This window comes from Crinia signifera, chromosome 1 (assembly GCF_055691185.1).
Source record: "Crinia signifera chromosome 1, ASM5569118v1, whole genome shotgun sequence".
Lineage (NCBI taxonomy): Eukaryota > Metazoa > Chordata > Amphibia > Anura > Myobatrachidae > Crinia > Crinia signifera.
The window spans coordinates 156,507,595-156,522,176 of NC_139217.1; the positions used below are offsets into that span (position 1 = coordinate 156,507,595).

The 14,582-nt window shown below is 43.0% G+C and overlaps 1 protein-coding gene across 2 annotated transcripts in view; it reads right to left on the minus strand.

Annotated features, from left to right (window-relative positions):
- Nucleotides 1-13,250, minus strand: part of LOC146026741 (uncharacterized) — a 61,099-nt gene extending 47,849 nt beyond the window's left edge. Inside the window, exons 1-3 of one of the 2 annotated variants that reach the window (XM_083157666.1) lie at nt 13,127-13,250; nt 3,418-3,503; nt 1,231-1,447 (exon numbers count right to left, since the gene is read on the minus strand). In XM_083157666.1, the coding sequence (XP_083013792.1) occupies nt 1,231-1,447; nt 3,418-3,503; nt 13,127-13,129 (306 nt within the window). In that variant the 5' untranslated portion in view covers nt 13,130-13,250. Of the gene's footprint in view, nt 1-1,230; nt 1,448-3,417; nt 3,504-13,126 lie in introns of those variants that run through there. The other variant, XM_083157675.1, reaches the window with a different exon arrangement.
- Between the last annotated feature and the right edge of the window lie 1,332 nt (nt 13,251-14,582).

Sequence of the window (14,582 nt, forward strand, 5' to 3'; positions counted from 1 at the left end):
CACTGCGCTTGCCACGCTTCGGGCTCGGTGGCTCGCTGCGCTCCCCACACTATATAAAATCAACTCCACACTGACGTGGATAGTGGGGTAATGAAACAGTCGGAGGACGCTTCAGGGTGGCGTGGATAGTGTGGGGGGGGGGTGCGTTAAACCTATTTTGGGGACATACAATCATATTATTGTATACCTAATGTCATGGCATCGCACACCCTATAAAATCGCATGCGATCGCATGTGATTTTGCAGCAGATGCAATGCGATGGCCTGGGGCTGAGAGAGCAGTGAATAAATAACATAGGAAAATCGCCTCGCATGGCCCTAAAATGGCCCATGCAATGCGATGCGATTTTCCTATGCAGAATAGCCCACTAAGCAAATTGCTTAGTGGGCGTCGTTCTAGGAAACAAGTACCGGAAAAGCTTTTAATTTAAAATAGGTATATCATTTCAGTTTATCTTAAGTAACTGCAGTTATGGTGCCCATACACGTGTGCGACGCATCCAATTGCATTGTAAGTGCTTTTTTCCAGCACCCGATGTTGCATGCCACCTGTCGCATTCCATCGGGTGCTGGAGCAGGCAGCAGGTGGTCTGGCGTCCGGCGGTAGTCAGTCGGCAGAATTTGAAAAAACTTTTCAAATACTGGGTGGCCGCTGAATGGCTGAGCGAGCTCTCTCCAATTAGAGGGCCGCCCAGTGTTTTGAAATGTTTTTTTTTTTTTATTCTACCACCCCCACTGACTACTGCTGCATGCCAACCCCCCTGCCGCACGCTCCGTTACACCGACATCCGCCAGCCCTCTTGACACCTGCTGATCACATGCAATGCGATAAAGATTATGTGCAGCACATAATATTTATCGATGCAACATTCGACCGGCGGGCCAGCGCAACTCATCGGGGGACACAATCGATGTGCATACAATCCTTCGGTTTATTGCACCAATGCGGTCGAAATTGAAGGACTGTATGCAATATCGCCCTAGTGTATGGGCTCCATTAGAGCTTGTACATACAGGTTACATTTCACTTTTGGATTCATGTTAAATGTGTAATTATTTATTAAAAACCCAAAAGCAGAACAGGTTGTGCGGGAGGCTGAAGTGCCATCACCTGGGCTCTGCACATATTTTGCCATGGGGCATTGCCATGTATGCTTTCACCAGTGAATGACAAATTATTGTGTAAACGTACATACACACGGTTACTAAAATCCTTTGTTTTACACAGACCTCTTGCCTCATCAATAAACTCTCAAGTGTCACTTTGCTATGGGTGATTTCACAGTCCCTCTGCTGTAGGCAATTCCTCTGAAGTTCTAGAGCACTGTGTGCATTCCTAAGGCTTTCCCCCAGCGCTGATCTTCGCTTCTCTGATCTTATTATCTCATTTCTCAGCTCTTTCTCCAGACGTCCACCACAAGAATCGAAGAAATCAGTGCTAGATGAACTGGAAATTAAAAATCAAATTACTTGCAATTGAAATGTAAATATTAATCATGAAACATGTATTTACATCTATTTAGTGAGAAAATGCCTAGACCTTTTTCAATGGAAAATCTATGTTGGTTGTTTGTAAATGATATAAAAAAAGCAAATGGTGCTGTTCTCATTACCGGCAAGCAGAACTGGCAATGCAGACTGGGAGGAAATGTTGAAGCCGCATCAGCATAATCACTGGGCCGCTTTTGTCTAACCACCCTGCCTGAATTGGTACCAGGTCAGCCAGTGCAGAGGTTCTGATGGTCCCAGCATCCAGTACTACTGAGGACCACTTTGACAGTGTAAATGGGCATACACACGGGGTGATTTCAGCCCCATTTCTAAGCAATCTGATTAGATTGCTTAGAAAAGGAGCATGGAACGCTCCACGTGTATGCCCTGCAGCGAAGCTGACATGAAGCCCCAGATCACGTGGCTTTGCCTATTATAAAAATAGGCTAAGCCCTGCTCAGCACGAACGCTCAGCACGCAGCATCACAGTGTGCTGAATGGGTGTCCCGCTATATGCTGCAGCATGTCGCTCAGCACAAAAAGCTGAATCGCCCGGGCTTATCAATAAAACCTATACAGGCTACTTTTTACCATGAAGGCGTCACTGATCATTATATTGGTATCTATGGTGGTTTACAAAGAATAAAAAAGGTCATTTGTCATTGCCAACAAAGTGGAGTTAAACTTGGAGACGCATAGAGCCAACCACGCTAACAGCTTCTATAGGGCTGTGACAGCACTTTAGAAGCTGTCAGCAGGGACGGAGGAAGCGGGCTCACCCCGCTGTCAGTCTGGGGTGAGCCTGCAGTGGAGGAGGGAGTCAGCGCTGGAGCCTGGTGGTGTAAGTATATTGGTGTAAAATTAGTGTGTGTGTGTGTGTGTGTGATAAACTTGTACAGTTCAGAGTCGTTTTTTTTAAATACTCTTTTTACAGATGGACTACAAGTCCTAGTGGGCCCATTAATGCCCCTCATGCTGGGACTTGTGGTTCGCCAAGTCCCAGCATGCAGGGGAGGCCTACTGAAACTTGTAGTTCACCTGTACAAAGCAATGTTTTGTATGGCTGATTTAACCCTATCAGGCCGGTGTCCTCAGCCTACGGTCACCGGTGACAGCCCCGGGCTTCAGCGCTGGACGGGTGAAGCCTGGGGGGGGGGGGGGGGGGAGACCCCTTTATTGTAGGGTCCCCACTCCCCCAGGTACCCTGCCCAAGGTTGACCAGCCACTGTGAGCATGATACGGCCAGGGGACATTATGAAAAAAGTGTCCGCCGGCTGTGGCATTACACTGAGGGCTGTTGGAGCCCGGTGCTGATTCAAAATTCAGGGGACCCCATTTTTTTGTCCCCCATATTTTTGGAACCAGGACCGGTCCAAGAGTCCGGGACTGGTTTCAGAAATATGGGGGACCCCTACGCTTTTTGTCCCCTGTTTTTTTGGAACCAGGTTCGGCTCAATGATACTGGGACTGGTTATGCTTAGGAGGGGGGACCTCAAGCCATTTTTTTAACACAAAATCACACATTTCCTCAAATTCGCACAATTTCCTGACTAAAAATCACACATTATTTTTGCCCGGAATTCACTTCTCATTAAATATGCACGGGCATTTTTTTTTTTTAAAGTGCGATAATGTGCAATTTTGGAAAGTGACTAAAAATCACATCCCATTAAATGTCACCCGGAGTGTGAAAACCAGCATATATGAAAGAGATATTGCTATAACTTTGGGGTAAATTTACTAAGATGGAAGTTCTATTGAAGATGTTATGTTGCCCACAGCAACCAATTACAATCTTCTTATTTATTTAGCAACTTCAAGAAGACAACTGATAGAAACCGATTGGTTCCCCATAGCAACATTCCGTACATACAGTAAATGGTACATTCAGTATGCAATATAAGGTAAATGTGTGGACCAAATCACCTTAGAAATCCACTGTCTAGTTCCTCTGATTGGTAAGATGACATTTTCCTTCTTGGGGATCTGCATCCAAATGAATAAAGTAGATTCTAAAAAATAGAAATTATAATTTTTTTTATTAATAGAAAATACTGTGAAAGATACAGTATGTTCAGCATATAACAATTGTGTTACAAAGGGCTAATATTCTCTCCCCACTGTATTAGTCATATTTTTTATCCAGTAACAACACAGTCTACAAATATAGTGATCTAGATCCGTGCTTAAATGTGTCAGCTGCTAAAATATAAAAACACTATACAGTATTTCAACACTAAATGCTATGTGTATTTATAAAGTCAATAATTGTTACAATGTATACTTATATGGTGTCCGTGTTGACCTGTGTTGACATTGACACCAAAAAAGTTCAAAACGCTTGTCGACTTTTTCCCATGTCAACATTTTCATGTCAACATTGAGACCATGTCCACCTTTTTCATGTGTCGACCTTATGTATGTCAACCAATAGTGGTCAACCTTTTGACTACTGATCTAGACCTAACAACCCATACCCAATCAGACGAGTCATAAAATGCATCCGTGGAGCTTCAACCACACCACCAAAATGGTATGCCCTGCTCCTCAATGGACATGCCTCCACTGTGGCAGAGCATTACAGCATGTCCTGACATTCTTACTGTGGTGTGACCACATCTTGATTTCGCCATCTAACAGTACTAGGACACTGCAGGGCCTTCATTCTTTATATATAAAAAGCTGAAAATAAAATAGTGGGTACTTGTGTATTATCACGGCACCCATCGCATCGCATACCACTAAATATGGTATGCGATGCGATTTTCGCGTGAAAAAGCCAAAATGTACAATTAAATATCGCATCGAATCGCATGTCAGCAAATGGCATGCGATGTGATAGCATGCGATTTTTAATTGTACAAGCACCCTGATGGGTGCATACAATGTTAAATGCCCCCAGAATGTTAAATGCCCCCCCATTGTCAACGCGACCCCCAGTATCAACGACAACCCGAAGCGTGGGGAGCGCAGCAACCCCGTGAGGGGCGGCGGTACGTGTCCTCCGACCTTTTCATACCCCCACTATCCACGTTGAGCCCCGCAAGAGGACGCGGAATACATGAAAGTCATCCGCGTCCCCTCGCCACGCTTCGGGCTCGGTGGCTCGCCACACTATCTAAAATCAACTCCACGCCAACGTGGATAGTGGGGGTATGAAAAGGGGGGTATGAACAGGAGAGGATATGTGTGTGTTGTTGCGTACACACTAGGTGATATTATGAATACTTTTGCTCAGAAGGGCCAAAATTAGCAATATCGTTCAATATATTGCCCAGTGTATACACAGCTTAACCGTATAAATTCCTCTATGGGACCTGTCTCCTCAGGCTAGTGTACATAACCATTATTGTTTTCAGCATAAAACACTCTATATACACCTTTGTACTCTGGGAATATAAGACCCTACTTACCAGAGTTTATATTGTGTTACCCTAGTACCTCACATACATAATTTATATAGAATATATGAACACCCTTTATGAGGCACCACAATTCATGATATTTAGATTCTCACCTTTAAATATGTTACGTAATGTTTACCTCACTGGTTAAATGTTTATTGCACATTTCCATGGACCTATTATCATTAAATATTTGTGGCATTATCATCAATCCCCTCTGCCCCTTGCTCTGCTACAGTCTGCAGGATTGGGGAGGTAGAGTGCCCCAAGTGGTGGGAAATGACCCAAAGGAGATGTGAGTGCCATTTTGGCATTGGGGGATGTAGGTGGGGGGAGGAGTAATCTCCATTTAAGAATTAGCCTGGTGGCAAGGGGAAGTATTTAAACATAGAACAATGTAATTTTAAATGTTTATTTCCTGCTTGTGGGCGGGGATCATGCAGGGAGATAACCTATCACCCTTGTGTGGTTATCATTTGTAGCAAATACCGTTTCTGAGCTGTTCAGACTGCAGGAAAAATGTATCAGAAACGTGTAGGATCCTGCTTTTAACATGTTTCAAAATACCAGTATTCTGTAACCGGTAAATTGACAATGGAGCTTTCACACTGCAACGGTAAAAAAACGGCAATATACCGTGTTAAAGCTGCAATGTGTAAGGGGTATCAGTCTGGGTCTATGAATACTCGTGGCGGGGGGTAATGTCAGTGGGGGTTTATTGTAAATAAGCAGATGGGGATCTAATGCCACTGCGGATAGTGCCACTGGGGGATCTATTGCCAATTGATCCCCCAGCGAGCTGTATTTGGGGATATGAGGAGATTGAGGGACACACCCTAGGGGTGTTAGCAACGCATGGGAGTGTGCATCATTAATGATATTGACAGTACACACTTAACAACAATATTATAAAATGTAAGTCCCATACACAGTATACAATATAGTGTTAGAGATATGAACTATAATGACACCGCCCTTCCTCCCGTCATCTATGCTGCATGCACAATGTTGACTGTATCCTCAATGATGCATGCAAGCAGCAGGGGGTTGTGTGATGTCACTGAAGATATCATTCAGTGTGTATGCGCTGTATTGTTCTTCTGGTAGCTTTGACGTTATTGTTAACGATATCGCTACCGGAGCACTGCGGCTAGTGTGTATGGGGCTATAGAGATTAGAACCAAAGAAAATAGAAAACCTTTATTCTACTTGTAACCATTATTGCAGAATGAGACATCTGAATAACTTTGCTAATGTGTAATCTCTTCCTCTAAAACAGTGTTTGTCAACCACTGCCGTGGCACACTAGTGTGCCTTGAGCTGTTCTCAAGTGTGCCCCCACATCTAGAGATGCCCACACCAGTTTACAGCCACCACCAGTTCAACTGTTTTTTACTGGTCTCTTCTTTTCAATTAAAGGGCCAATGTATTTTATTTGTGTTACCTGTGGGGACCAGTGTGATTGTTTTTTTATATGGGGGCCAATAGGTTTGGTTTTTTCCTCTGGGGGACCAATGTGTTTTGCCCTGTGGGGATCTCATAGTGTGCCTTGGTAATTTTAAAATCTTATTTAATGTGCTGCAAGGTAAAAAGGTTGAAAATCACTGCTCTAAAAGAACATTTCATTGATTTCTGCATTCATATTAGATCATTACCCACCCAAGTTACTTCTTTCTGACAGATGGTCATACCCAATGGAGCAGTTAGCATAATGGAGTCACATGGGGATAGAATCAGTAATGTGCTCATTGCTATTGACTATAAACAACAATACAAGATGCAAAAGTCATCACAGTGACCCTGCATAGAAAGCTCTTTGCTGTGGTAATAGGAAATAAACCTCCAACTACTGTAAGTATAATACAATACACATTGGTATCACATCATAGAAAACCAGACTTGTAGCAAGCACCTGATAATTATACAGAAGGAAACTCTTCTGTTTTAATCACAGTAGGAATTTTCCTCACTTGCCACTGTTAACCTGTCATCCAGATCCCCCAAAAACACTTTCTGCACCTGTATTGTCATCCCTCTTTTTGTGCACCGGTCCTGTAAGTTCTGCAACACCAGATCAATACATTGAGTGGACAGTGCAAGCTCTTCTTCTATTTTCCTGTTCTAGAAATCCATTTAACACAATGCATGTGCGGAAGATAATTATGAAGTATAAACTCAGAGTATGGTGATGAATCGCAGTCCACAGCACATGTAGTTTGTGGAGTTAAATATGTAAGCACACATCATTCATATTCAAAGCATAGTCCAAGTGTAGAACAATGGAAGTTTTGTGGATAGCAACATAAAGTGCAACCTTGCTTAAAGTTTCTCCAAGAAAAGAGCCTGGTGTTATTAGGGGAATTCTCTACTGAATTTACTAATCTTCGTTAAAACAGCGGTATAGTACATTTTGGCCATGATTCAGAGGCGTATGCATGTCTCAGAGTTCTCTCAGAGTACCTCTGCCACAGCGGCCATATTTAGTCAAAAATCTGCACAGTGTAATCTGCAGTTGATGTTGGACAGATGTTATGCTGGTATGGGAGTGCACGGACCCGCCAGCAGATCTGCACAGTGGTCAGATAAGTGGGCAATTCATGTTTTGTACTGTCCATTTCACGATCATACGTGTAGGAAAGGCTTTAACTAGCATTTTCATATTTTCACACTTTAACGGAGTACGGTATTGCAGTTGTGGCAGAATTGGAATTCATTTCTGAATCAGGCCCTTCGCCATTTGTCATTTATGAACTTGCACATATTCATTACAATTTATTAATACAAACTGATCATAAATGGGGCATAGACAAAAATGTATGTGCTGGACTTTGGGTGTGAATGCGAACACATTCTAATTCGCACAAGAGATTGATGTTTGGGCCCTGTGCATGTGCAGGGCTTCTGTGCGGGCGCCCTCGTCATAGGAAAACCCAGTGTTTCATTGGTGTTCCCATACAAATACTGGGCATTCCAATGTAAAAGCATGAGTGATGTGGTGTTCCGGGGGCGGGCGGCTGACGTCACATGACCTGTCTTCGGTCCAGATTCCGCAAATATAAGTCGGTCTCCACTGACTTATATTTGCAAACCGAGGAGAAATAATTTGATGGACGGCGACCATCGAATGATTTCTCCAGTATCGGGCAAATGCGAGGGGACGTGTTGTCATAACACATCCCCTAGCATGGTTGTGAGGGGATACGGTGGGGGGGGAGGGGGGCGATTCGGGGGGGGGGCTGTGAGCTTCAAAGCTTACCAAGTTCATCAGAATCAGGGCCCTGGGCATAGTCTGGTTATTAAGTTTAAGGATAGTTTATGACCTAAAAAAACACATGTATTTCTTACAATGAACCTATACATCATTCTTTATTGAGCATCACTCTATATACTTTATTCTAAAACAAAAACAACTTGTGTAATAAATCAGTATATTGTGTAAAAGTCCATATGAAGATTCCTGGCCACCTAGCCGTCCACTGTGCACTGAGCCTAATTCATGTTTGTACACAGGGGCTGATGTTAACACAAACGAGCGATTCTCTGCAGACGGTGCGCATGTGATTCCAATGAGTATTCGTCAAGGTGACAGTGTGAACTCACTTGCAATGAGGATTTAATGTAGTGATGAGGAAGTGGCCATTTGGAGGAATGATTGTAAAACACAGGCGTGACATGGATAATGTATCTGCTTTCAGCAGTAAGCTTGTATGGGTACTTGCTTAGTTAGTACTTGCAGTTATGTACTTAGCGTAGCGTCCCTTTCAGAATCGGCCTTGTGTACCCACGACCAGCGTAGTGTGTTCCTTAGTCAGTTAGAAGTAGCGTAGTGTGTTCTGTAGTCAGTTAGAAGTAGCGTAGGCATGCGTTATGCGTCCTCCCGACTTTTTTCATACCCCTACGATCCACGTCGACGTGGAGTAGATTTTATAAAGTGTGTGTGCCACCGAGCCCAAAGCTTGGCGAGCACAGTGAGCCCCGCGAAGGGGGTGCAGAATACATGTGAAGTAATCCGCGTCCGCTCGCCGGGCTCGTCACGCTTTGGGCTCGCCACACTTTATGAAAATCAACTCCACGCCAACGTGGATACTGGGGGTATGAAAAGGGCGGGAGGACGCAGAATGCATGCACTTGCCACAGTTCGGGCTGCCGTGGATAGTGGCGGTTTCAAAAGGAGGCATTTGCCAGTATGAAACATGGAGCACTGGCAAATGCCTCCTTCATTGTGAATGAGACGCACTTGCGTCCGCACCCCCACTTTGGAAAGCAGAGGCACGCACTACAGAACCCCTAACCCTGTCAGCAGGGTTGATGTACCCTTCCGCAATAGCTAATGAGACGCAGGAGAGTATCAGTGCAGGCACGTCTGAGACGCTCCTTCGTCTGAAAAAGATGGAGCGCCTCTCCTCTGGCGCCAGCATGATCCCCTCTCCGCCAAAGAGGGAGGATCATGCTGGCGCCGGTGGTGTGAGACGCTGACTGGGCTTGCCAGGGACAGAGATACAGTTCCCGGCAACACTTGTGTAGTTTCACGGAGGCAGCCTACGCTGATAACGTAGCTTAGCCTGGCGCCGTGAAACTACCCAAGTAAGGCAGCCTTTGGGCTACGCTATTAGCGTAGCTTCAAACATAGCGTAATCTGCCACCGTGAAACTAAACAAGTACCCTTGTATGTGCCCCAAAAAATGGGGCCTTTTTAGCTACTGCTGTGTCCAGTTTGCGTAGTAATAGGCCTACTCGTAACATCATTGTTCCTCAATTTGCATACAAGCGGCATATGTGTACGCAATTGTAAATGAGTTTTCAATGGCTCCGATGGGCATCCATTTCTGGGTGGAAGCCTAGAAAATCACAATTGCAATTACATAGAAACATGGATTAGGCCCACTGTTGGGTATATGTAAATGTGATAGAAACAGTCCCAAGGTCCCCTAACTCTCATGATGTTTTTTTAAGTGAAAGGCAAAACTAAGCAGTACCTTAATTGATAAACAGAAAGTTAATTTAAGAAAGAAAGATGATACTACAGGTGCAGGTTTGTTTGGGGATGATAGGTCGACAATGTCTAGGTCAACAGTCCATAAGTCAACAGCAAAAGGTTGACATGCACAAAGTTGACTTTGACAAAAGGTCAACGTGCATAAGGTCAACATTTACAAAAGGTCGACGTTGCTAGGTCTAAATCGAAAAAAAGGGCGACACAAGCAAAAGGTTGACATGGCAATGGTGAACACATAAACAATTTTTTTGTAATTTTTCACACTTAACCATCCACGAAGGCACCGATTGGGAACGGTAAAGCATGCAGACCACAGCAAGGGACCTGGCCTGGAGCGAAACGTGCCCTGAAAGGGTACATGCTATAGTTATTGGGGGTCCACATGCTCAGGTGTCTACATTGACACAAAAAGTGAAAACCGCATGTCAAATTTTTCCATATATCAATGCTTTTCAATGTCCACCTTATGCATATTGACCTTTTGTCAATATCAGTCCCTTTTGACATCAGTCCCTGCCCCAGTGGAGCTTACAATCTATATCCCCTACTAGATGTGCATGCACACAATCTAGGGTTAATTTTTGTTGGAAGCCAATTGACCCACCAGTATACTTTTGGATCGTGGAAGTAAACCGGAGTAAACCCATGCAAACACGGGGAGAATACACAAATGCCGCACAGTTAGGGCCATGCTGGGTATTGAACCCATGACCTCAGCACTGTGAGGCAGTAATGCTAACCATTACACCATCCGTGCAGCCCCGATCTAACAAATGCCGTATGGGCCATGTAATAGGGTGTGAGAATCAGAAAGTGAGAGATTTTGGGAGTATTCCCATTTTTAAAGCGGCAATTATTTACACTGAAATACCAGGTTGATTTTGCCAAGTAATTGATTGCTGCTTTCAGAAAATGGGAGATTCTGTCACCCTATTACATTTGACTCTATGGGCAAAATCTACAAAGAATACGGTTAGTTGTATTCGTATTTTGAATACGAATTTTATCGGTGGAGTATTTAATTTACAAATTCGTATTCCAGGGGATAATTCACAAAGGTGTCCTGTTTTTCAGATTCATATTGATCGTTGTCGTCTGGAGTCATATTCATATATGGAAGCCGTGTATACGGCCGCTAAATACAAATCGGCAGCCTGCACGGATCAGTAAGATCCGTGCAGGCTGCAGTGTAAAAAAAAAAAAAAAAGATAAAATAAATAAATAATTGAAAAAAACGCGTGGTTTTCCCCGACCCACGACTATAACCAGCCCTGGGCTCAAAATGCCGGTCCTGGTTCTAGAAATTCACGGGGCAAAACCACGTAGGAGTTCACCTGAATGTCTACAACCAGCACCAGGCTCAAGGGGCGGTCCTGGTTCCCAAAATACGTGGGACAAAATGACTAGGTGTCCCCCGTATTTCAAGAACCATATAATTGTAGACAGTGATAGAACAAACTGGGTAACAACAGACAGACTTGGGGGCAAGAGGGTCCTGCTGCAAGCTTAGTCTATTGAGTTGAACTATTGTGAGCACAAACACATCTTTGTTGATGGGCCGTCCCTATCCTAATATCATCTGCGCACAATAACAGCACAATACTGTAAATACTGTACATTGTGCAAAAAGTGTGTCTGAGAATAGGGATCTTCCTACTGTAGGTTGTAATTTTGTTAACACACATGAGAATGTTCTGCTACAATTGTGTCACAATGGATAAGCATGGCTCTGCAATGCCTGTAGCTGCATATGCTTCTTTCAGATCATGTGCAGTGGGGGAACAGGTACAGGTATGCTCCTGAAACTGACTTTACACTTGTGCATTGTGGTGTCCAATTAGTAGTGAAGTAATGAATTGCTGTAATTGCTTATGGGTGCTATATGAGCATAAATACAAACTGCCATGTCTGCAAACTGTTAACAAGTCTGCGTATACCTGAAATATGACGTAATGCTGTGTGATACATTTGAGACGATAACAACAAAAATTTTTTATAGCGATGATATCATTTCTTTGGAACAGAATACATAAGTTGCTGTGAACTAGCAATGTGTGACTTTCTAAGATACGTATGTGATATAACTGTATTATTTGTTTATATATACTGTATATATTGAACCGCACTCAAAGCAACACATGGGGGGGGACACAAAGGTGGTGCTACACAGGCGGATTTGATCTTAGAATATATGCACATTTGTAGAAAACAGGCACTCACCAGTCCAAAAGTTGGAAAGACCAATACAGTTTTATTCCATGATAATAAAATCCAGGTCAACATTCCCAAACAGGTATCTTTTTCAAGACAGAATCAGAGAACAAGAGGACCCATGACCCCAGGCAATACCTTTTAAATGTGTTTTTTATCAAATAATTTGATTAGCATTAAGCTTTTCTTCATGGCAACCTAGTCCAAATATGGGTTGGTACTTTACCTAACCTTTTGTAGAATATAAATATGGATTTCAGCATAAAAAACTAATGGGGCGGATGAAGACTTGGCCACTATTGTGCCCTTATTGCAGGACCATCCACATGCCTACATCAACTATAATAATATACATGCACCTGATTTACCATGGGCCTGTGTGTCCTACTATTTGCTTCCATGCCGTTAAGCAACTAATACAACATTAGATATTAAACTGCACAAATGTTTCTAATACAGCTAACACACTATGGGGGTTATTCTAGTTCATTCTTTCTGACAAAATCCTTCTTAGATGGACAAAACCATGTGCACTGCAGGGGGGCAGATGTAACATGTGCAGGTAGAATAAGATTTGGGTGAGTTATTTTGTTTCTGTGCAGGGAAAATACTGACTGCTTTATTTTTACACTGCAGTATAGATCTCACTTTGAAGTAAAACCCCACCCAAATCTAATTCTCTCTGCACAAGTTACATCTGCCCCCCTGCAGTGCACATGGTTTTGTCCATCTAAGAAGGATTTTGTCAGAAAGAATGAACTAGAATAAACCCCAATATTACCATGTATGAGAATATAAAGATACATAGAAGGAAACTGCATGATTCTCTCGCACTGATCCTCTATTTGTGCCTGCTCTCAGGCGCACATGCATCAGTGTCCCAGTCTGTGTTTGCAAGGTGCAGTGATGTCACACAATTTACACTATGATGTAGCACCCACTTTGCATCACGCCCATTGTGTGCCACTTCCGATAACCTGCAAATACCTATAGAGCTTAATGCATATGAATACTGACTACTTACCATGATCGGTGCCTATGCTCCAAATTTCTTTAGAATAATTTTGTTTCAATATTCCATTTCTTGTATACGTTATACACTGCTAGTCCAAGCAATATACAGTGTTACACTTAGTGTTCTCATTCCAATTCTCTGATATGTTATGAAAAGAATCTGTCTCCAGGAGAACTACCCCACCCACCAACATGAGATTAAAGAGAGCTCAGTCAGGCTTTACCCCTGCCAGTTAAACATTGAACAGAATGAGTAAGTGCAGGGACAAGTATGTAAGTGTTTGCCTAATCATATATTGCTTCATTCACAGTGTACAAACTATGAGGCCTGGAATAAGGAAGAAGAGTGGAGAGATTATCAGATGTGTATTAGTGATTGTACAATTACTGGAATGGATACTCAACTTCAGCAGCCAAAATCAATGTCTGTCTTCTTTCATGCGTAGCGCCCATTGATTGCTTAGATAAGCGGATTAAAACTACATTTAAAGAGATATTAGTACAGGATGGAAACCAAAGAACAGAACATTATTACATAGTCTTACAGTATATAGTAATACAAGTAGTATCCTCCTATTGGCTTCAATGATCCTTCATAATGCTGGTAGGCCTTCATACTCCCTGTGGTGATCTCACACTGCATCTGCTGCGCACGAGACAGCACAGTTATGGTATCTGCAGGTAACAGTGTAAAGGAATCTGTTCTGTGAATTCGTACTGTGTGTGAACTGTCCTGTGGAAATAAAATGAATCTAATCTGTCGTTTCCAGTTACACCTTCATGTTATAGAAATTATAAAAAGTTTTCTTCAAAAATGAATCACAGGATGAAGGCGGTGTATGGAAAGCAATGTCTCGCATTGTGGAACATATTCAGGTGGTGTCAGTGTTATGAGGCAGAACATGAAAGCATCAAGGACTTGCCATGGCCCGGAATATCGCGCAAGACACTGTTATCCATACTGTTATTCCTTCATCCTACGATAAATTTCTGAAGCATGCTCGCCATCTGTACAAAGAAGCTGGATAACAGCTCTTTGTGCTGATCTGGAAGAATCCATCATGCATTCGACTGCGCAAAACAACTTTCCAAGAGTGAAGAAACTGAGGCAAAGCTGCTCACAACACATGCGCAACTGGGAAAAACGCCACACCATCTATCGGCAAACACATTAACCTACTGCGATTAGATACAACGCTGCTGCAGCATAAGTCTCCTTTTCATTTGGACACACCTTATACAAGGATCACACATCAAATGAAACCGCACAGTCTCCTGGTGCAGTGTGTTATGACTAAAAAGCAATTTCAGGATACAAATCTGCCTGATGCTAGCCAAATAGCATGGGACCTGTCAGTTCACTTGCACCATCAATCTCCTGCTGCATGCATATTGAGGCTAGATGGATAAGCACATATATGTACATTTGGTAAATTAGTGGGTTTGCACTACTGAGTTCAAAGTAT